This window comes from Gobius niger (genome assembly GCF_951799975.1).
Source record: "Gobius niger genome assembly, chromosome: 16".
NCBI lineage: Eukaryota > Metazoa > Chordata > Actinopteri > Gobiiformes > Gobiidae > Gobius > Gobius niger.
In genome coordinates, this window is record NC_136867.1 from 29,880,401 (window position 1) to 29,903,468 (window position 23,068).

At 43.9% G+C, this 23,068-nt stretch overlaps 1 protein-coding gene across 1 annotated transcript in view; it reads right to left on the reverse strand.

Moving 5' to 3' along the window:
* sptbn5 (spectrin, beta, non-erythrocytic 5) overlaps positions 1-23,068 on the reverse strand; it is a gene marked incomplete at both ends in the record, with an annotated part of 151,887 nt that overhangs the window by 81,302 nt on the left and 47,517 nt on the right. Inside the window, 10 exons of the mRNA XM_079574317.1 lie at positions 28-207; positions 2,161-2,271; positions 3,942-4,056; positions 4,127-4,272; positions 9,494-9,623; positions 11,308-11,465; positions 11,566-11,682; positions 14,729-14,819; positions 14,885-14,994; positions 17,690-17,879. Coding sequence (XP_079430443.1) covers positions 28-207; positions 2,161-2,271; positions 3,942-4,056; positions 4,127-4,272; positions 9,494-9,623; positions 11,308-11,465; positions 11,566-11,682; positions 14,729-14,819; positions 14,885-14,994; positions 17,690-17,879 — 1,348 coding nt within the window. The remainder of the gene's footprint in view (positions 1-27; positions 208-2,160; positions 2,272-3,941; positions 4,057-4,126; positions 4,273-9,493; positions 9,624-11,307; positions 11,466-11,565; positions 11,683-14,728; positions 14,820-14,884; positions 14,995-17,689; positions 17,880-23,068) is intronic.

The window sequence follows — 23,068 nt, forward strand, 5'->3', positions numbered from 1 at the left end:
CCAAGATGGCCGCTCGTCGGGACCGACCGTGTTGAGGAACAGGTGTCTCCTCGTCGCCAGGTTAAGCTCCTCCTCTCGCCGCTCCGCCACGAGGCGAAGGTCCTCCCACCGCTCCACCACTTCCTGCTGCACGTCCTGGAGGCGGAGCTTGAGCTGAGGGGAGCAGAAACCCAAGATGGCGTCGGTGGCGTCCAGCTGCTCCTGTAACTGTGGGGAAGGAGGAGGGAAAGGTGAGGAAAAAATGGGGAAAATAGGGCACATATTGGGGGGAAATTAGGGAAAAGTTTGGAGGAAATAGAGGGGAAAATATTGAAAAAAAAAATTATAAAGAAAGAGGGAACTTGACAAAAAATAGGGAACATTTTTTTTTTTTTTTAAATGGGGCAAAAATAGAGAAGAACTGGGACAAAAAATGGGACAAATGGGACATATTGGGCATTTTTGGGGGTAAAATAGGGGAGAAAAATAATAAAATAAGAAAAAACATGGGGGAAATATTAGTGATAAAAATGGGAAAAAATTGGGGGAAAGAAATAAATATGAAAAAAAATGAAAAATGGGGCACATATTGGGGGGAAATTGGGGAAAAGTTTGGATTTTTTTTTTTATGAGAAAAAAAAAAGAAGAAAATTGACAAAAATAGGGAAAATGTATTTTTTTAATGGGGGAAATTGAAAAATGTGTGACAATTAAGGAAAAAATGGGAAAAATAGGGCACATGTTGGGGGGAAATTAGGGAAAAGTTTGGAAAAATTTGAGAAAAAAATAAAATAAAATTAGAAAGAAAGAAGAAAATTGACAATAGAGAAAATGTATTTTTTTAAAATGGGGAAAAAATAGAGAATAAATGAGACAAAATGAGGAAAAAAATGGGACAAATGTTTTTTTTTAAAAACACGACAATTGCCAACAGTTGGCAAAAATAGGGAAAACATGGGAGTAAATTGGGGGAAAACTGGGAGAAATGGGGAAAATATTAGTGATAAAAATGGGAAAAAATTTTGGGGAAAAAATAATTAAGAAAAAATTTGGAAAATGGGGCACATGTTGGGGGGAAATTGGGGAAAAGTTTGGATTTTTTTTTTAAATGAGGAAAAAAAGGAAGAAAATAGGGAAATGTATTTTTTTTAAAGGGGGGAAATCGAGAAAACATAGAGAATAATTTTTTGGGGTGATTTGTTTTTTTTTTTTAAATGGCAAAAATAGGGAAAACATGGGAGTAAATTGGGGAAAAACTTGGGGGAAAATATTAGTGATAAAAATGGGCAAAAATTTGGAGAAAAAAAATTACTAAGAAAAAAAAGGGAAAAATAGAGAACATGTTGGGGGGAAATTGGGGAAAAGTTTGGAAAAAATAGAGGGGAAACATTTTTTTTTTTTAAATGGGGCAAAAATAGAGAAGAACTGGGACAAAAAATGGGACAAATGGAGAGATATTGGGCTACATAACATAATAAGAAAAAACGTGGGAGAAATAGGGAAAATATTAGTGATAAAAATCGGCTAAAATTTGGGAAGAAAAAATATTAAGAAAAAAATAGGAAAAATAGGGCAAATATGAGGAAAAAAAATAAGAAAATTGAAAAAAAAATTGGGAAAATGTTTTTTTTTTAATGGGGAATTGGGAAAAAATTGAGAATAAATGAGACAAAATAAGGAAAACAAATGGGACAAATTGGGGACATAAGAAAATTGGCAAAAAAAAAATATGGAAATGTATTTTTTTTAAAGGGGGGAAATCAGGAAAAAATAGAGAATAATTGAGACAAAATAAGAAAAAAATTGGGGACATATTGGGCATTTTTTGGGGTTATTTTTTTATTTATTTTTAAATGGCAAAAATAGGGAAAACATGGGAGTAAATTGGGGAAAAACTTGGGGGAAAATATTAGTGATAAAAATGGGCAAAAATTTGGAGAAAAAAAATTACTAAGAAAAAAATGGGAAAAATAGGGAACATGTTGGGGGGAAATTAGGGAAAAGTTTGGAAAAAATAGAGGAAAAAATAAATAAATTGAGGGGAAAATATTGGAAAAAAAAGTATAAAGAAAGAAAGAAAGAAACGACGGTGAATGTGAGTGTGGCGGTCGTGAAGCGGCGGCGGCGGCGGCGGCGGGGGCGACGGCGGGGTCGGCGGCGGCGGCGGCGAGGGCGACTCACCTGCGGCTCCGCGGACGACAGCTCCTGCAGCAGCGTCTGGTGCTTCTTCAGCTGCGACGTCACGCCTCTCAGATCCTTCGCCACCGAGTCGGGGATGCTCTTCTGTCGCTCCTGCACACGAGCACACGAAGGTCAGGGAGGTGTCGTCTGGACTGGGGGATTTAACAACACCTGCACTAAATTATGAATTACGTAGAACCAGAAAACAATAATGTCTGGAGGATCTGCCAATGTGAAAGTCAGGCTCATCTTCAATGTCAACCAAAAAGAGTAGGAATTAGTGGGAGAAATTGTGGCAAAAAATTGGGCAACAATTGAGGGGGAAATTAGGGAAAAGTTTGGAAAAAATAAATAAATCGAGGGGAAAATATTGAAAACAAAAATTATTAAGAAAGAAGGAAATTGTCAAAAAAAAAAGGGAAAATGTACTTTTTAAAAATGGGGCAAAAATAGAGAAGAACTGGGACAAAAAAATGGGACAAATGGGGCACATATTGGGCATTTTTTTGGGGGGGGAAATAGGGGAGAAAAATAACATAACAAGAAAAAACGTTGGGGAAATAGAGAAAATATTAGTGATTAAAATGGGCAAAAATTGGGGAAAAAAATTATTGAGAAAAAAATGGGAAAAATAGGGCACATGTTGGGGGGGAACTAGGAAAAGGTTTTAGCCTGGCTAACGCCAGACTAAAATCACAAGTGATATTTAGTCTGGGGACACCAATTCTTTTTCTCGTAGGAGAGGTGTGGTTTACGAATGTCTATCATGCGTCTGCACGAGGCCACAGCCAATCGTATCATCGTATGAGACGACGTATGACGTACCCGCTGTAAACTTTTGAGCTAAACTATTTAGAACAAGGTCTAAAGCTTGATTGAAAAATACCATCGTGTCTGCTGCTTCATGTTGGATCCGTAAATAAACTTTTTTTTTAAATCCGTAAATAAACTACAAGCTTCCGTATATCGAAGAGCACGTCATCCTCTTGCCGTCCCTCCTCGCTCTGTGATTGGTTCCCAAATCCATGCGAAAATTTGGGCCATGGTCCCCAGGCTGTTGTGCAGTTCGAGCGCACACAGCAGCCTGGAGTTAGCCAGGTTAGAAAAGTTTGGAAAAAATAGAGGAAAAAAATAAATAAATTGAGGGGGAAATATTGAAAAAAAAATTGAAAGAAAGAAGAAAATAGGGAAAATGTATTTTTTTTTAAATGGGGCAAAAATAGAGAAGAACTGGGACAACATCAAAATTGGGACAAATGGAGAGATATTGGGCATTCTGGGGGAAAATAATACAATAAGAAAAAACATGGGGGAAATAGGGAAAATATTAGTGAAAAAAGTGGGCAAAAATTTGAGGAAAAAAATTATTGAGAAAAAAATAGGGCACATATTGGGGGAAATTGGGGGAAAGTTTTGATTTTTTTTTAAATGAGAAAAAAAGAAGAAAATTGACAAAAAAAATAGGGAAAATGTTTTTTTTTTAATGGGGAAAAAATAGAGAATAAATGAGACAAAATAAGATTTAAAAAATGGGACAAATTGTGGACATATTGGGCATTTTTTTGGGGGGGGAAATGTGAACTTTTTGTTAAAAATACGACAATAAGAAGTTGGCAAAAATAAGGAAAACATGGGAGTAAATTGGGGAAAAACTTGGGGAAATAGGGAAAATTTTAGTGATAAAAATGGGCCAAAATGTATCTGAAACGACCAGGGGACTTCCTTTAATGCTGAGGTCCCTGAAGCTAAAGCTCCGGTCCCTGGTTTGGTTTATCCCAGACCTTGAGCAGAGCCAGAGCGTCGCTGAGCTCCTGGTAAAAGCGCAGACACGTCTCCTCCTTCTGCAGCTGCTCCTCCCGCTCCGCCGCCGCCGCCCGCAGCTCCTCCCAGCATGCACTGCACACACAGGCGTAAACGTCACTGGCCCCGCCCCGGTCGGCGTCTCCGAGGGCGACGGGAAACTGACCGGAGCGAGCGCAGCGTGTCCTTCACGGCGCGGCTCTGCGGGTGTTTGTTCCGGATCAGCCTGTCCCCGGAGGCGGAGCTCGTCTGCAGCCGCCGCTCGCACACGTCCAGCTGCTTCAGGAAACTGTCCAGCTTCCCACGCAGCAGCTGAGGCAGAGGTCACACACAAGCTAACACACAAGCTAACACACATGCTAACACACAAGCTAACACACAAGCTAACACACAAGCTAACACACACGCTAACACACAAGCTTCCCTCGCAGCAGCTGCAGCACAGGTAACAATATACTGAAGCTAACACACACGCTAACACACACGCTAACACACATGCTAACACACAAGCTAACACACATGCTAACACACAAGCTAACACACATGCTAACACACATGCTAACACACACGCTAACACACACGCTAACACACACGCTAACACACACGCTAACACACACGCTAACACACAAGCTTCCCTCGCAGCAGCTGCAGCACAGGTCACACACAAGCTAACACACACGCTAACACACACGCTAACACACAAGCTTCCCTCGCAGCAGCTGCAGCACAGGTAACAATATACTGAAGCTAACACACACGCTAACACACACGCTAACACACATGCTAACACACAAGCTAACACACATGCTAACACACAAGCTAACACACATGCTAACACACATGCTAACACACACGCTAACACACACGCTAACACACACGCTAACACACACGCTAACACACACGCTAACACACACGCTAACACACAAGCTTCCCTCGCAGCAGCTGCAGCACAGGTCACACACAAGCTAACACACACGCTAACACACACGCTAACACACAAGCTAACACACACGCTAACACACAAGCTAACACACACGCTAACACACAAGCTAACACACAAGCTAACACACAAGCTAACACACATGCTAACACACACGCTAACACACACGCTAACACACACGCTAACACACAAGCTAACACACAAGCTAACACACATGCTAACACACACGCTAACACACACGCTAACACATACGCTAACACACAAGCTAACACACAAGCTAACACTCACGCTAACACACACGCTAACACACACCCTAACACACAAGCTAACACACACGCTAACACACAAGCTAACAAACATGCTAACACACATGCTAACACACAAGCTAACACACAAGCTAACACACAAGCTAACACACACGCTAACACACAAGCTAACACACATGCTAACACACACGCTAACACACAAGCTAACACACACCCTATCACACAAGCTAACACACACGCTAACACACAAGCTAACAAACATGCTAACACACATGCTAACACACAAGCTAACACACAAGCTTCCCACGCAGCAGCTGCAGCACAGGTCACACACAAGCTAACACACATGCTAACACACACGCTAACACACACGCTAACACACACGCTAACACACACGCTAACACACACGCTAACACACAAGCTAACACACAAGCTAACACACATGCTAACACACACGCTAACACACATGCTAACACACACGCTAACACACATGCTAACACACACGCTAACACACAAGCTAACACACACGCTAACACACACGCTAACACACAAGCTTCCCACGCAGCAGCTGCAGCACAGGTCACACACAAGCTAACACACATGCTAACACACACGCTAACACACAAGCTAACACACACGCTAACACACACGCTAACACACAAGCTTCCCTCGCAGCAGCTGCAGCACAGAGAACACACAAGCTAACACACAAGCTAACACACATGCTAACACACACGCTAACACACAAGCTAACACACACGCTAACACACATGCTAACACACACGCTAACACACAAGCTAACACACACGCTAACACACAAGCTTCCCTCGCAGCAGCTGCAGCACAGAGAACACACAAGCTAACACACAAGCTAACACACACGCTAACACACTCGCTAACACACAAGCTTCCCTCGCAGCAGCTGGAGCACAGATAACACTATACTGAAGCTAACACACATGCTAACACACAAGCTAACACACACGCTAACACACAAGCTTCCCTCGCAGCAGCTGAAGCACAGGTCACACTATACTGAAGCTAACACACATGCTAACACACACGCTAACACACACGCTAACACTCAAGCTAACACGCAAGCTTCCCTCGCAGCAGCTGCAGCACAGGTCACACACAAGCTAACACACATGCTAACACACAAGCTAACACACAAGCTAACACACATGCTAACACACAAGCTAACACACAAGCTAACACACACGCTAACACACACGCTAACACACAAGCTTCCCACGCAGCAGCTGCAGCACAGATAACACTATACTGAAGCTAACACACATGCTAACACACAAGCTAACACACACGCTAACACACAAGCTAACACACAAGCTTCCCTCGCAGCAGCTGCAGCACAGGTCACACACAAGCTAACACATATGCTAACACATATGCTAACACACATGCTAACACACATGCTAACACACACGCTAACACACATGCTAACAAACAAGCTTCCCTCGCAGCAGCTGCAGCACAGGTCACACACAAGCTAACACATATGCTAACACACATGCTAACACACATGCTAACACACACGCTAACACACATGCTAACAAACAAGCTTCCCTCGCAGCAGCTGCAGCACAGGTCACACACAAGCTAACACACAAGCTAACACACATGCTAACACACAAGCTAACACACACGCTAACACACATGCTAACACACAAGCTTCCCTCGCAGCAGCTGCAGCACAGGTCACACACAAGCTAACACACATGCTAACAAACAAGCTTCCCTCGCAGCAGCTGCAGCACAGGTCACACACAAGCTAACACACATGCTAACACACATGCTAACACACAAGCTAACACACATGCTAACACACATGCTAACACACACGCTAACACACAAGCTAACACACAAGCTAACACACACCCTAACACACAAGCTAACACACAAGCTAACACACACGCTAACACACATGCTAACACACAAGCTTCCCTCGCAGCAGCTGCAGCACAGGTCACACACAAGCTAACACACAAGCTAACACACATGCTAACACACAAGCTAACACACAAGCTAACACACAAGCTAACACACAAGCTAACACACATGCTAACACACAAGCTAACACACAAGCTAACACACAAGCTAACACACTATACACACTATACTGCAGCACAGGTTCAAAGTCATTTTCTCTGGACTGAAATGACACTGAAGCTAAAGTAAAAGCTGCTCACACTTGTATTGTGCTTTACAAGCCTGTGCCACAAGTTTCTCAAAGTGCTGCATTCATTATTAATTACCACATGGCTGTAATGTGTTGTTTATATCCTCTCACCACCCGCCTAAACCAAATGCATTCTGCAAGAAAAATATGCTCACCCCATTGGCAGAAAATAAGACAAAATGTCTTATTTTAAGATTTTTTCCTTGTTTTTAGTCGGGTACTTTTTGCAGTGTGTGTCTATATAAATCTTGAAATAGAAATTACATAAATAAATGAAATATTTTTAAAACCCTAAATCGAAATTTGTACCTGTGTTACCATCAGTCCTCGCCCTCCGGTTACACATACATGTCATGCATGATCAACATCTTCCAGCATTCACAATTATAGCCATATTAATAACGTTTGTGTTCGTGCTGGTCACTCACTTACTTGAGCTCGGCAGAAAGCTTCCCTGTGGCAAGATGGCCGCCTTAAGACATCTAGCCTATATTATTTGATGTCTATGCCTCCGCCTACATGTTCCTCCATGTCCTAATGCAGTGGTTCTCAACCTTTTGGAGCCGCGACCCCCAACAGGTAAAGGGGTTCGTGACCCCCCGCCCAGGTTACACCGTGAATAATAGGAACATCAGCCGACATAGTTCTTAAAAAAAAATGAAAAAAAAAATGGCTGAAATAAAATTCATCAAACTACGAACAAATAATGGCACTCTGGTAAAAGAGCAAACACATGCTCCCATAAAACATTAGATTATATGCCAATGAAAATATGTATATTTAATCTAAATGATCTGGTGACCCCCTCCTGGAACCATCACCTTAACGTGGTGGAGGGGTTTGAGCACCCGAATGATCCTGGAGCTCTGTTGTCGGGGGCTTCGTGCCTCTAGGTTCTCCGAGGGCAACCAGGTCCTATAGGTGACGGGTCAGACAAAGAGCGGTTCAGAAGCTCCTTACGAGAGACCAACAGGCCCGGGTAAAATCGTTAGGCCGTCCTTCTGTGGAACAAACCACCTGCAGGAGGAGCCATAAGGGGCAGGTGCAATGTGATCTGGGCAACTCCAACAGCCGCCCCCACGACCCGGCAACGGACAAGTGGAAGAAAATGGGTGGATGGATCTGGTGACCCCCCCAAATTTGTCTCCCGACCCCCAGGTTGAGAACCACTGTCCTAATGTGCAGAAGGATCTCAGACCTGTTCACCACAACTGCCTCTAATCCTGCACTGTCACTCATCATGGTCTAAAGCAGGGGTCGGCAACGTCAGGCCCTGGGGCCAAAACCGGCCCTCCATCACCAAACTCTGGCCCTCGAGATGATTTTGAGAAATATTATGACCCAAATCTGAGGTCAAATGCCTGTTAAAGTACTCTAGAAATACTGTCAATTCCTGAAAATGTCTTTTAGGCCACAATCTTCAAAGAATACTCATTTATAGGTAGAAATGACTTAAATCTGTTTGAATTAAAAGATTAAATCTAAAGTGTGAGTTGATTTGGTCTGGTTTTAAAGCAGATAAAACCTATTCTTGACAATGGAAGAAGCACAAGTTTTTTCTTAATTCAGATTATTTTGTATAATTTCAAGTGAATAATAAATATTTTTTACAGTAAAAGTTGATTTGTCTGATTTCCAGTGGGATTTCTGTTTGTTCCATTGGCATTAGCGTTTTTATCTGATCTTAGATAAGTTCAAACGGACTCAAATTTAACATAAAAAACCTTTATTCAAGTGATTTTAAGTCATTTATCTGATTTAAGGTGGACATTTTCCCCGTGTGTGTGATGTACAGCACTGGCATGTGTAGAAAGTGATGCTTTACGGCCTCTGATCCTGCAGTCGCTCATCGTGGTCTGAAGTCACATGTCCAAAGGTCTGCACATTCATTAATGATGCCAGAAAGCTAAAACATCTGGATACATCTGAGGCTAATGCTAACGGCTACAGGAAAAGTAAACTGAACAGGCAAACAGACTCGCTTTGTCGTTACTATGACAACGGCTCTGCCCTCAACCTCCATTTTATCTACAGACAATGAAAAGGGTAAATATTGAACGACAAAAAATGCTGTAAATCGTGACTAAAATGTGTCCAAATGATGTTCTGAACATCGGGAAGTGTCACCTGGAGATGCTGCTCGCTGCCGGGCTCCTGGAAGTCCACGCTCTGTCTCTGCTGGTTCATCCAGGCCTCCAGCTCCGACGCCTCGTGGCTGAACTCGTGAAGCTGCAGCACTTCCTGAAGCCTCTGGCCCCTGAGGGTGTGGTCACAGAGAAGGTCAAAGTGAGGGTGTGGTCAAAGAGAAGGTCAAAGTGAGGGTGTGGTCACAGAGAAGGTCAAAGTGAGGGTGTGGTCACAGAGAAGGTCAAAGTGAGGGTGTGGTCACAGAGCAGGTCATAGAGAGGGTGTGGTCACAGAGCAGGTCATAGAGAGGGTGTGGTCACAGAGCAGGTCATAGAGAGGGTGTGGTCATAGAGCAGGTCATAGAGAGGGTGTGGTCATAGAGCAGGTCATAGAGAGGGTGTGGTCACAGAGCAGGTCATAGAGAGGGTGTGGTCACAGAGAAGGTGACTGTCAGAGCAGGTCATAGAGAGGGTGTGGTCACAGAGAAGGTGACTGTCAGAGCAGGTCATAGAGAGGGTGTGGTCACAGAGAAGGTCAAAGTGAGGGTGTGGTCACAGAGAGGGTGTGGTCACAGAGAAGGTCAAAGTGAGGGTGTGGTCACAGAGAGGGTGTGGTCACAGAGAAGGTGACAGTCAGAGCAGGTCATAGAGGGGGTGTGGTCACAGAGAAGGTGACAGTCAGAGCAGGTCATAGTGAGGGTGTGGTCACAGAGAAGGTGACAGTCAGAGCAGGTCATAGAGAGGGTGTGGTCACAGAGAAGGTCAAAGTGAGGGTGTGGTCACAGAGAGGGTGTGGTCACAGAGAAGGTGACAGTCAGAGCAGGTCATAGAGGGGGTGTGGTCACAGAGAAGGTCAAAGTGAGGGTGTGGTCACAGAGAGGGTGTGGTCACAGAGAAGGTCAAAGTGAGGGTGTGGTCACAGAGAGGGTGTGGTCACAGAGAAGGTGACAGTCAGAGCAGGTCATAGAGGGGGTGTGGTCACAGAGAAGGTGACAGTCAGAGCAGGTCATAGTGAGGGTGTGGTCACAGAGAAGGTGACAGTCAGAGCAGGTCATAGAGAGGGTGTGGTCACAGAGAAGGTCAAAGTGAGGGTGTGGTCACAGAGAGGGTGTGGTCACAGAGAAGGTGACAGTCAGAGCAGGTCATAGAGGGGGTGTGGTCACAGAGAAGGTGACAGTCAGAGCAGGTCATAGAGAGGGTGTGGTCACAGAGAAGGTCAAAGTGAGGGTGTGGTCACAGAGAGGGTGACAGTCAGAGCAGGTCATAGAGAGGGTGTGGTCACAGAGAAGGTGACAGTCAGAGCAGGTCAAATTGAGGGTGTGGTCACAGAGCAGGTCAAAGTGAGGGTGTGGTCACAGAGAAGGTGACTGTCAGAGCAGGTCATAGAGAGGGTGTGGTCACAGAGAAGGTCATAGAGAGGGTGTGGTCACAGAGAAGGTGACAGTCAGAGCAGGTCATAGAGAGGGTGTGGTCACAGAGCAGGTCATAGAGAGGGTGTGGTCACAGAGAAGGTGACAGTCAGAGCAGGTCATAGAGAGGGTGTGGTCACAGAGAAGGTCATAGAGAGGGCGTGGTCACAGAGAAGGTGACAGTCAGAGCAGGTCATAGAGAGGGTGTGGTCACAGAGAAGGTCATAGAGAGGGTGTGGTCACAGAGAAGGTGACAGTCAGAGCAGGTCATAGAGAGGGTGTGGTCACAGAGAAGATCATAGAGAGGGCGTGGTCACAGAGAAGGTGACAGTCAGAGCAGGTCATAGAGAGGGTGTGGTCACTGTGGTCTCTCTATGGTCTCTCTCTGGTCTCTCTATGGTCTCACCGGGTCTGGGCCTGGAGCTGCAGCTGCTGACCCAGATGTTCCAGGCGGCTGAAGGTCCGGCCCAGCTCCTCCAGGCTCCACCTCCTCTGGGCCTCGTCCACCTGGAGCCCCAGCTGCTCCAGCTCCGACTGCAGCACGTCCACCCGGCCCATCAGCACCTGCGCAGCCACACACAGGAAGTTCCCGCCTCTTCTTTCACACACAGGAAGTTCCCACGTTCTCCATTCACAAATACTGACGAGTGTGGAGTCCACCTACCTGGTGTTTGGAGACGAGGCTCTGCGTGGCCGCCGTGTCCTTCCCACACTCGTCAGTCGTGACTAAAGCCAGGGCTTCACTGAGTCGGGACTCCAGCTCCGAGCAGTCCAACAGCAGCTGCAGCACAAAGGGGAGAGACACTTTCAGAACGAAGAGGGAGAGACACTTTCAGAGCAAAGAGGGAGAGACACTTTCAGAACGAAGAGGGAGAGACACTTTCAGAACGAAGAGGGAGAGACACTTTTAGAACGAAGAGGGAGAGACACTTTCAGAACGAAGAGGGAGAGACACTTTCAGAACGAAGAGGGAGAGACACTTTCAGGACGAAGAGGGAGAGACACTTTCAGGACAAAGAGGGAGAGACACTTTCAGAACGAAGAGGGAGAGACACTTTCAGAACGAAGAGGGAGAGACACTTTCAGGACGAAGAGGGAGAGACACTTTTAGAACGAAGAGGGAGAGACACTTTCAGGACGAAGAGGGAGAGACACTTTCAGAACGAAGAGGGAGAGACACTTTTAGAACGAAGAGGGAGAGACACTTTCAGGACGAAGAGGGAGAGACACTTTCAGGACAAAGAGGGAGAGACACTTTCAGGACGAAGAGGGAGAGACACTTTTAGAACGAAGAGGGAGAGACACTTTCAGGACGAAGAGGGAGAGACACTTTCAGAACAAAGAGGGAGAGACACTTTCAGAGCAAAGAGGGAGAGACACTTTCAGAGCAAAGAGGGAGAGACACTTTCAGAGCAAAGAGGGAGAGACACTTTCAGAACAAAGAGGGAGAGACACTTTCAGAACAAAGAGGGAGAGACACTTTCAGAACAAAGAGGGAGAGACACTTTCAGAACAAAGAGGGAGAGACACTTTCAGAACAAAGAGGGAGAAACACTTTCAGGACAAAGAGGGAGAAACACTTTCAGAACAAAGAGGGAGAGACACTTTCAGAGCAAAGAGGGAGAAACACTTTCAGGACAAAGAGGGAGAGACACTTTCAGGACAAAGAGGGAGAGACACTTTCAGGACAAAGAGGGAGAGACACTTTCAGAGCAAAGAGGGAGAGACACTTTCAGAGCAAAGAGGGAGAGACACTTTCAGAGCAAAGAGGGAGAAACACTTTCAGGACAAAGAGGGAGAGACACTTTCAGAGCAAAGAGGGAGAGACACTTTCAGAGCAAAGAGGGAGAGACACTTTCAGGACAAAGAGGGAGAAACACTTTCAGGACAAAGAGGGAGAGACACTTTCAGGACGAAGAGGGAGAGACACTTTCAGAGCAAAGAGGGAGAGACACTTTCAGAGCAAAGAGGGAGAGACACTTTCAGGACAAAGAGGGAGAAACACTTTCAGGACAAAGAGGGAGAGACACTTTCAGAGCAAAGAGGGAGAGACACTTTCAGGACAAAGAGGGAGAGACACTTTCAGAACGAAGAGGGAGAGACACTTTCAGAACGAAGAGGGAGAGACACTTTCAGGACAAAGAGGGAGAGACACTTTCAGGACAAAGAGGGAGAAACACTTTCAGGACAAAGAGGGAGAGACACTTTCAGAGCAAAGAGGGAGAGACACTTTCAGGACAAAGAGGGAGAGACACTTTCAGAACGAAGAGGGAGAGACACTTTCAGAACGAAGAGGGAGAGACACTTTCAGAGCAAAGAGGGAGAGACACTTTCAGGACGAAGAGAGAGAGACACTTTCAGAACAAAGAGGGAGAGACACTTTCAGAGCAAAGAGGGAGAGACACTTTCAGAACGAAGAGGGAGAGACACTTTCAGAACGAAGAGGGAGAGACACTTTCAGAACGAAGAGGGAGAGACACTTTCAGAACGAAGAGCACAGTTTATTGAATTTAGGCCTTGAGGAAACGGTTGATCATCTGCAGATTGGAATAACATGACTCTGCTCTCGGGGCGTCGTCATTAACCACGGCTCTGGAACCAGACCCAGGCCACTGTTTGAGGAGCACATTGGGATACAAGTGGGAAAAATAGGGAAAGAAAAAAAGAAAGCGCTTCCAGGTCAGGGCTGAAAGCAAACACAAATCAAACGCACCCCTGAGCGTCTGAACAGACGTCATGTTTGATAAGATAAGATAAGATAAGATGGTACTTTATTGATCTCACAGATGGAGAAATTGCATTCGATGAGAGAGCATCCGGCAGCAGCACCCATTCAGTGCGCACCACTCTTTTTTTTTTTTTTTTGCACTGAAGGATGTGAAGATGGAGCTCTTTCTAACTTACTCTGGACACGCCTGTTCTTTTCTCTTACCTAACGATAATGTTGCAGAGAAAAGCACGTTTGGCTACGAGGACTTTATTCAACCTTCCTAAAGAAGAGGACACTCGCCACAATTTGGAATTTATTTCCAGGATTCAGCGACTATAGTGTTTTTCCGTAACTGTCTCTGATGGATGTTTGTGAACCTTCACCAGAATCAAAGTGGATTCACTTTTATAACCAGAGTCCCCAATGTGATGGAGCGGCCAGGACAGAGCGGTGCTGAGTCAAAGCGCGTGCTAGCTTGTGTGTTAGCGTGTGTGTTAGCGTGTGTGTTAGCGTGCGTGTTAGCTTCTGTGTTAGCGTGTGTGTTAGCGTGTGTGTGTTAGCCATTTATGAAGCTGTGTTGCTGTGTCAACTCCTTATACCTGTATAAGGAGTTGGAGTATCTTCACTTATTGTTGTGATATTTATATTTATTTTACTGCTAATATTGCATGGGCGGATCCGCTCGGAGAGAGGGGGCGGAGTTAACTGAATCGAAGCGTCTTGTCTTCCAGGTTTCGAAAATACCTCCAGAAAACACTTATATTTATCACAAAAATAGTGTTCCATAGCGGTAGAGATACAATATATCATATAAATGCATATACTTTACTTAGGGATGGATAAAATAGCAGATACAGATCCTTTAAGTGAAGAAAATCAGGAAAAAAAGTTTGAAATAATTTGGGTAAAATAAAAAATCAAATGGGGAAAGAATTGAGAAAAATGTGTGGGGGGGTGTTGTGAAAAATTAGGCAAAAATTGTGGAAAAAAATAGTTTTTGCTCCTGCCCTTTCGCCCATGTTCATTATTGTTTTGTTTTTTATTTGGTCGGGACAGTGCATGTTAATGAACATACATGGGTCTCATGCATGTAAACCAGCCGTTATTCTTGCTGTACCTGTTCCCTGGTGACAGACTTGTGCAGGTGAGCCGCCCTCCTGCTGCAGGCCTCCTCCAGATCCTCCCACTCGGCCTTCAGATGTTCACACCTCCAGAAAAAACAAACAGGTTTAGCATCAGGAAACAGAGTGAAGACCTGCGAGTCTGCGAGCACCTGTCCAGGATGGCGTCTCTGTGCGATTGGTTGGATTTGGCCAGGCTCCGCCCCTTCTTCAGGACGGACTTCAGGTGTTTGCTGTGAGCGTGGACCTCGGCGTGCAGCTCCTGGAAGCACAGTCAGAGACAAACCTTGTTCATTCTGGAGGAGCACAGAAGGGCCACCGGCTCTAGGGCAGGTCCGGCCTCTCGATTTCCTCCTCTTATCCCCCGCCTTAACCAAGCTTTACCTAAATCTAAAAGCTTCAAAGAAAAGCATCAAAATAGCGCCGAGGATGAAAACGGAACAAAAACGTGCCGGAAAAAAAAAGCAAACAACGTGACAAAAAAGCGACGATAAAAAGCTATGAAAAAACAGACAAAAAATCCCCCAAAAACAACAACAAAAATGTGACGAAAACACAACTACAAAGCAACAAAACAACACAGAAAGTGAAAAAAAAAAAAAAAAAAACATGACAAAAACATGAAAAAACAACAAAACAGCCATAATAACAAAAACGCAAGACAGTGACGAATACACAGCAATCCCCCCCCAGAAAAACACAAAAAGTGACAAAAAATTTGAAAAAAATGTGAAAAAAATGTGAAAAAATGTGAAAAAAATGTGAAAAAAATGTGAAAAAAATGTGAAAAAAATGTGACAAAAATGAAAAGCATCAAAATAGCGACGAGGATTAAAACGGAACAAAAATGTGCCGGAAAAGCAACGATAAAAAGCTATTAAAAAACGACAAAAAATCCGCCAAAAACACAACAAAAATGTGACGAAAATGTGACGAAAATGTGAAAAAATGTGAAAAAATGTGAAAAAAAATGAGAAAAAAATGAGAAAAAAATGAGAAAAAAATGAAAAGCACCAAATAACAACAAGGATGAAAAAAGAACAAAAATGTGCCGGAAAAGCAGCAAAAAACATGACAAAAAAGCGAGGATAAAAACAGACAAAAAAATCCACAAAAATCCACAAAAATGTGACGAAAATGTGAAAAAAATGTGACGAAAATCTGACAAAAATGTGACGAAAATGGGGAAAAAATGTGAAAAAATGTGAAAAAATGTGAAAAAAATGTGACAAAAATGTGACGAAAATGTGACAAAAATGTGACGAAAATGTGAAAAAAATGTGGAAAAAATGTGAAAAAAATGTGAAAAAAATGTAAAAAAAATGTGACGAAAATGTGAAAAAAAGGTGAAAATTTTTTGAAAAAAAGTGGAAAAAAAGTGGAAAAAAAGTGAAAAAAAAGTGGAAAAAAATGTGAAAAAAATGTGACAAAAATGAAAAGCATCAAAATAGCGCAGAGGATGAAAACGGAACAAAAATGTGCCGAAAACACAACTACTAAGCAGCAAAACAACGCAGAAAGTGAAAAAAAACACAAAAAAAAACATGACAAAAACATGACAAAGCAACGAAAAAAAGCAATGAAAAACCAACAAAACAGCCATAATAACAAAAACACAAGACAGTGACGAATACACAACAATCCCCCCCAAAAAAACACAAAAAGTGACAAAAATGTGACAAAAATGTGACAAAAATGTGAAAAAAATGTGACAAAAATGAAAAGCATCAAAATAGCGATGAGGATGAAAACGGAACAAAAACGTGCCGGAAAAGCAGCAAAAAACGTGACAAAAAAGCGACGATAAAAAGCTATGAAAAAACAGACAAAAAATCCCCCAAAAACAACAACAAAAATGTGCCGAAAACACAACTACAAAGCAACAACACAGAAAGTGAAAAAAATGTAAAAAAAACATGACAAAAACATGAAAGACCAACAAAACAGCCATAATAACATAACAAAAACGCAAGACAGTGACGAATACACAGCAATCCCCCCCAAAAAAACACAAAAAGTGACAAAAAATGTGACAAAAACACACTAAAAAAGTTATGAAAAAGCAACAAAAAACATGACAAAAATGTGAAAAAAATCCACAAAAATGTGAAAAAAATGTGAAAATAATGTGACAAAAATGAAAAGCATCAAAATAGCGACAAGGATGAAAACGGAACAAAAATGTGCCGGAAAAGCAACGATAAAAAGCTATTAAAAAAACGACAAAAAATCCGCCAAAAACACAACAAAAATGTGACGAAAATGTGACGAAAATGTGACGAAAATGTGACAAAAATGTGACAAAAATGAAAAGCATCAAAATAGCGCCGAGGATGAAAACGTAACAAACGTGCCGGAAAAGCAGCAAAAAACGTGACAAAAAAGCGACGATAAAAAGCTATGAAAAAACAGACAAAAAATCCACAAAAATCCACAAAAATGTGAAAAAAACGACGAGGATGAAAACGGAACAAAAATGTGCCGGAAAAGCAACGATAAAAAGCTATGAAAAAAACGACAAAAAATCCGCCAAAAACACAACAAAAATGTGACGAAAACACAACTACAAAGCAGCAAAAGTGAAAGAAAGTGAAAAAAATAAAAAACATGACAAAAACATGACAAAGCAACGAAAAAAAGCAATGAAAAACCAACAAAACAGCCATAATAACATAACAAAAACACAAGACAGTGACGAATACACAACCATCCCCCCCAAAAAAACCCACAAAAAGTGACAAAAAACGTGACAAAAATGTGGCGACGTGACAAAAAGCTTCAATCACTTTTGTAGGTCTTTCAAATGAGGCATTACGCTGTTGCTCTTCGGTCAAGAAGTGTCGCATTTACGCTAATTTGGGCCGGGCCGGTCAGAGTCCAGGGCCGTTTTTCAGTCCCGGTCCGGCCCCTGGCGCCGGCTGTCTGTTACCGCGGTGACGGCGGGGGCGGGCGCTCACCTTGTGCTTGTGCGTGAGGCTGTTGGCGGCCGACAGCGAGCGCTCCAGCCCGCCGTCCGTCCCGCACAGAGGCAGTCGCTCCGAGATCCAGCTCAGCTCCAGGTCCACGTCGTGATGGAACTCGAACAGCAGCACGGAGGCCTCCAGCAGGGCGCGCCGCTGCTCCAGGGGGCGCTGCAGGGACTTGAACCTGAGCACAGACAGGATATTTTATTTTATTATGATTATCATTGTTATATTATGGTATGATTATCTACTATTAACAAAGTGCAAAGTGCAATCATGAAACAGTTACTGTAAATGCTCTAATATCGGCCGGGGCCTTTATTTACTCCAGGGCATCAGGACCAGGCCTTTATTAGAACCAGGCCACAATTAGAGACAGGCCTTTATTTCTATTTGAGCAAAACGGACGACCAGGAAAACGAAGAAAAACGAGATTTGTGTCCATTTGCACCTAAAATATCAGGTTCATTTATTAATGAACATTTCAAACCCTCTCCCAGCGGCTGGAACATTGACGCCTTTTATTTTGTCGGGACAACAGGAAGTGTTTCGTTGCTGTTAGCGGAGCTTTGACATCAGTGTCACTGCAGGTTTCTGTTTCGTTTTTACCGCGGACCGGATTATTTGTTGTTATCTCGTGTAAAAGGCGAGTTTAGACGGAGCGTTTGTGTTTGTGATCGATCATGAGACTGACCCGAGAGAAGACGAGACGCTCGCGCTGATGGGAGGAGTTATTTTGAGGCGTGGGACTGACCTGCACACGGAGCAGCTGGACGTGCTTTGAAGACGCGATGGAGACTTTATTAAAACCCTGGAGGGTCATAAACATTTGTCCTGTTTCCAAATATCGTCACAGGAGGTTTGAAAAGTGGCTAAATCTGTGTCAAAGTTACGCTGGGATCAGCTCCTCCGCAGCGTCCCCCCCTCGGCCCGGGTTCAGTTTGTTACTTCCTGCACGTGAGTTTTCATTTACACCAGTATGAGACACATTCCTAACATGGGGAATATTTCTACTGCTATAGTTTCTAATAAAAGCCCCGGCCTGTTTTAGAGACCGGCTTTAATTTGCCTCCGCCAGCCGCTAACCCGGCCCCTGTCGGAGACCCGGCCCCTGTCGGAGACCCGGCCTCTGCAGAACCTGGAGTCTCCAGCCAGTCTCCAGGCCGATGAGAGTCTTTCCTTTAAAGGAATAGGCCACCGTTTTTAAATACTGAGATATGTTCTTACCTCACTTTAGCCGTGTTAATATATCCCCGTCTGGTCTTTGTCCGTGCGCTCACACATTCGCAGCCTCTCCCACATGTCACATAGCTCCAAAAAAGCTCACGTTAGAAGCTACCAAGCTCTTCCACGTGTTCCCTATTTAAATAAAGTTACGTGAAGTGTTTTCATGCGAAGTATATTTACACAGAAATGTAACGTGTCGATTTTATAAGCAAATAAAAAGGGGGACTATATTGTGAGGCGCAATGATACGAGGAGCACAGCGTCCGCGCAGTAACTCCTAAAGACTTCCCCCGCTCACTTCCGTCAATAACCTTTAGGAGTTACTGCGCGGACGTTTTACTCCTCGTATCATTACGCCTCACGATATAGTCCCCCTTTTTATCTGCTTATAAAATCGACGTGCTACATTTCTGTGTAAATATACTTGGCATGAAAACACTTCACGTAACTTTATTTAAATAGGGAACACGTGGAAGAGCTTGGTAGCTTCTATCGTGAGCTTTTTTGGAGCTATGTGACATGTGGGAGAGGCTGCGTATGTGTGAGCGCACGGACAAAGACCAGACGGGGATATATTAACTCGGCTAAAGTGAGGTAAGAGCATATCTCAGTATTTAAAAACGGTGGCCTATTCCTTTAAAGACCGTCAGGGTCATTTATCGCGGTTACAGGAGAAATGTTTTGTTTTGTTCCTGTTGAATCTTTGAAATCCCAGATGGAAACGTAAACGAGGAGCAGAAACACCCACGAGCTTTACTTAAACCTCTCTTCACACTTGTTTGTGCGTCTGTGGTTTGGAGCTGGTCCTGAAGGTTCCTGTTCTCTCTGTGTTTCCAGGAGAAACCCTGATGCTGAAGCCGATCGTTTATATATTTGACAGGCCCATTATTGTGGCGTGTAGGGCAACAGCCGTAATGGCTTGGCAGGCGCCCCTCTGAGGCTCCGCCCCTCTCTGCGCCCGTGTTCTGCCGCTTACACACTGATGTAAAAACATAAATAGCTCTAAATGTCCGTGGCCCACACGCCGCCCGCTTTATTGTGCATAAATGGCGTCCAAAAGCCTAGCATTAAAGTGTCAGTAAGTGCCTGGTTATTATTTTTCACAGTGTGAAGCGTTTTGTGTGGAGCCATAATAGAGCAGTCATTTAGCGCCGCGGACTGACAGCTGGACGCCGCCATTAGCTACTTTACAGAGAGAGCAGCGCAGCGGCCGCCTGACAACGCGGCGGAACGGGGACGCCACGGAGACGCAACGACAAGAAGACGCCACGGAGACGCCACGGCAACGGCAAGAAGACGCCATGGAGACGCAGAGAAGAAAGTGTTTGTTTAGTCGTGTAGAGAGACGAGAGCATCAGAGCGAACAAAGCGGTTTAAGAATGAACAGAGAGGTTTAAAGAACGAACAGAGAGGTTTAAAGAGGGGGTGTTCTGCTTTTTTCAGCCACATAGCACCAGTCTATATCTCACTACAATGATGACAAACCTTCTGTTGGTCTGTCAATGCAGTAAATTAGAATAACTGCCTTGTATAAAATTGCTCTTTCAAAATGGCTGTAGCAAATGTCTTGAAATAGGTCTCTTTAAGAACCTCTGACCCTTTCAGACACGCCCCCTCCACACGCTGTCTGTGACATCACAACACTCCGCTCTATTGAAACTAGAGCGATTCAAAGACGGACATTATCTGTGCAGGTGGACAATGGTTTTTCGAGGTTACCCGTTAGCTTGTTATAATCGACTACAGCTCATTGTTGATGAAAAGTCTGTAATAAACCACACATGTGTAAAGCCAGGCTCATTGTGTGATCATCGTAAAGGCTGCTTCGAGTAGTTGCCTGCTTTATTGACGTTATTTGTGCATAATATGCTGCCTGTTTTCAATGAATGTTGTGAAGGTGAAGGTTGTTAGCTTGTCGCGGCTAATAGTGCCTTAGCTCCGGGAGAAAACCACTCGGCTACGACTCACTGTAGATGAAATGTGAGCAATAAACTACAAAATCAACAAGCCAGGCTCCGTGTGTGATCATTGTTAAACGGTTCTTTATGTGTGTGGTGGTTTTATTGACTTTATTTGTGCATATTTCTCGTTTTCACGTGATGACTCGAGGTTTAGCTTAGCATTAGCTTTCTCCGGAGGCTCTGTGCATCATCAAGGCCCAGCGCAGAACCAGACACTGAAATAAGTGTGTGTGTGACGAAAGGTCGGAGGCGTATCCTGGAGGTCGAAGCGTTCCCTGAAGGAATCAGGCGTTTTATCCCTAAAATGGCCGCCATCAGAGTTTTTACAGATTACTCAAAAATACGTGAATGTGCCAAGGCAACACTTCAGGCATGTTTTTAATGAGGGAATGACTTAATAACATGATGTAACGCTTGAAAAAGTCGATTTTGCATAAGACCCCCACTTTAAGAACGAACAGAGAGATTTAAGGAGGTTTAGTTCGTACAGAGAGAGGTTTAAGGAGATTGAGTTCGTACAGAGAGAGGTTTAAGGAGGTTGAGTTCGTACAGAGAGAGGTTTAAGGAGGTTGAGTTCGTACAGAGAGAGGTTTAGGGAGGTTTAGTTCGTACAGAGAGAGGTTTAAGGAGGTTTAGTTCGTACAGAGGGAGGTTTTGGGAGGTTTAGTTCGTACAGAGAGAGGTTTATAGAGGTTTAGTTCGTACAGAGAGAGGTTTAAGGAGGTTTAGTTCGTACAGAGAGAGGTTTTGGGAGGTTTAGTTCTTACAGAGAGAGGATTAAGGAGGTTTATTTCATACAGAGAGAGGTTTAAGGAGGTTTAGTTCGTACAGAGAGAGGTTTGAGGAGGTTTAGTTCGTACAGAGAGAGGTTTTGGGAGGTTTAGTTCGTACAGAGGGAGGTTTGAGGAGGTTTAGTTCGTACAGAGAGAGGTTTAAGCAGGTTTAGTTCGTACAGAGAGAGGTTTAAGGAGGTTTAGTTCGTACAGAGGGAGGTTTAAGGAGGTTTAGTTCGTACAGAGAGAGGTTTAAGGAGGTTTAGTCCGTACAGAGAGAGGTTTAAGGAGGTTTAGTTCGTACAGAGAGAGGTTTAAGGAGGTTTAGTTCGTACAGAGAGAGGTTTAAGGAGGTTTAGTTCATACAGAGAGAGGTTTAAGGAGGTTTAGTTCGTACAGAGAGAGGTTTAAGTAGGTTTAGTTCGTACAGAGAGAGGTTTAAGTAGGTTTAGTTCGTACAGAGAGAGGTTTAAGGAGGTTTAGTTCGTACAGAGAGAGGTTTAAGTAGGTTTAGTTCGTACAGAGAGAGGTTTAAGGTGGTTTAGTTCATACAGAGAGAGGTTTAAGGAGGTTTAGTTTGTACAGAGAGAGGTTTTGGGAGGTTTAGTTCGTACAGAGAGAGGTTTAAGGAGGTTTAGTTCGTACAGAGAGAGGTTTTGGGAGGTTTAGTTCGTACAGAGAGAGGTTTAAGGAGGTTTAGTTCGTACAGAGAGAGGTTTAAGGAGGTTTAGTTCGTACAGATAGAGGTTTAAGGAGGTTTAGTTCGTACAGGGAGAGGTTTAAGGAGGTTTAGTTCGTACAGAGAGAGGTTTAAGGAGGTTTAGTTCGTACAGAGAGAGGTTTTGGGAGGTTTAGTTCGTACAGAGAGAGGTTTAAGGAGGTTTAGTTCGTACAGAGAGAGGTTTTGGGAGGTTTAGTTCGTACAGAGAGAGGTTTAAGTAGGTTTAGTTCGTACAGAGAGAGTTTTAAGGAGGTTTAGTTCGTACAGAGAGAGGTTTAAGGAGGTTTAGTTCGTACAGAGAGAGGTTTAAGGAGGTTTAGTTCGTACAGAGAGAGGTTTAAGGAGGTTTAGTTCGTACAGAGGGAGGTTTAAGGAGGTTTAGTTCGTACAGAGAGAGGTTTAAGGAGGTTTAGTTCGTACAGAGGGAGGTTTAAGGAGGTTTAGTTCGTACAGAGAGAGGTTTAAGGAGGTTTAGTTCGTACAGAGAGAGGTTTAAGGAGGTTTAGTTCGTACAGAGAGAGGTTTAAGGAGGTTTAGTTCGTACAGGGAGAGGTTTAAGGAGGTTTAGTTCGTACAGAGAGAGGTTTAAGGAGGTTTAGTTCGTACAGGGAGAGGTTTAAGGAGGTTTAGTTCGTACAGGGAGAGGTTTAAGGAGGTTTAGTTCGTACAGAGAGAGGTTTAAGGAGGTTTA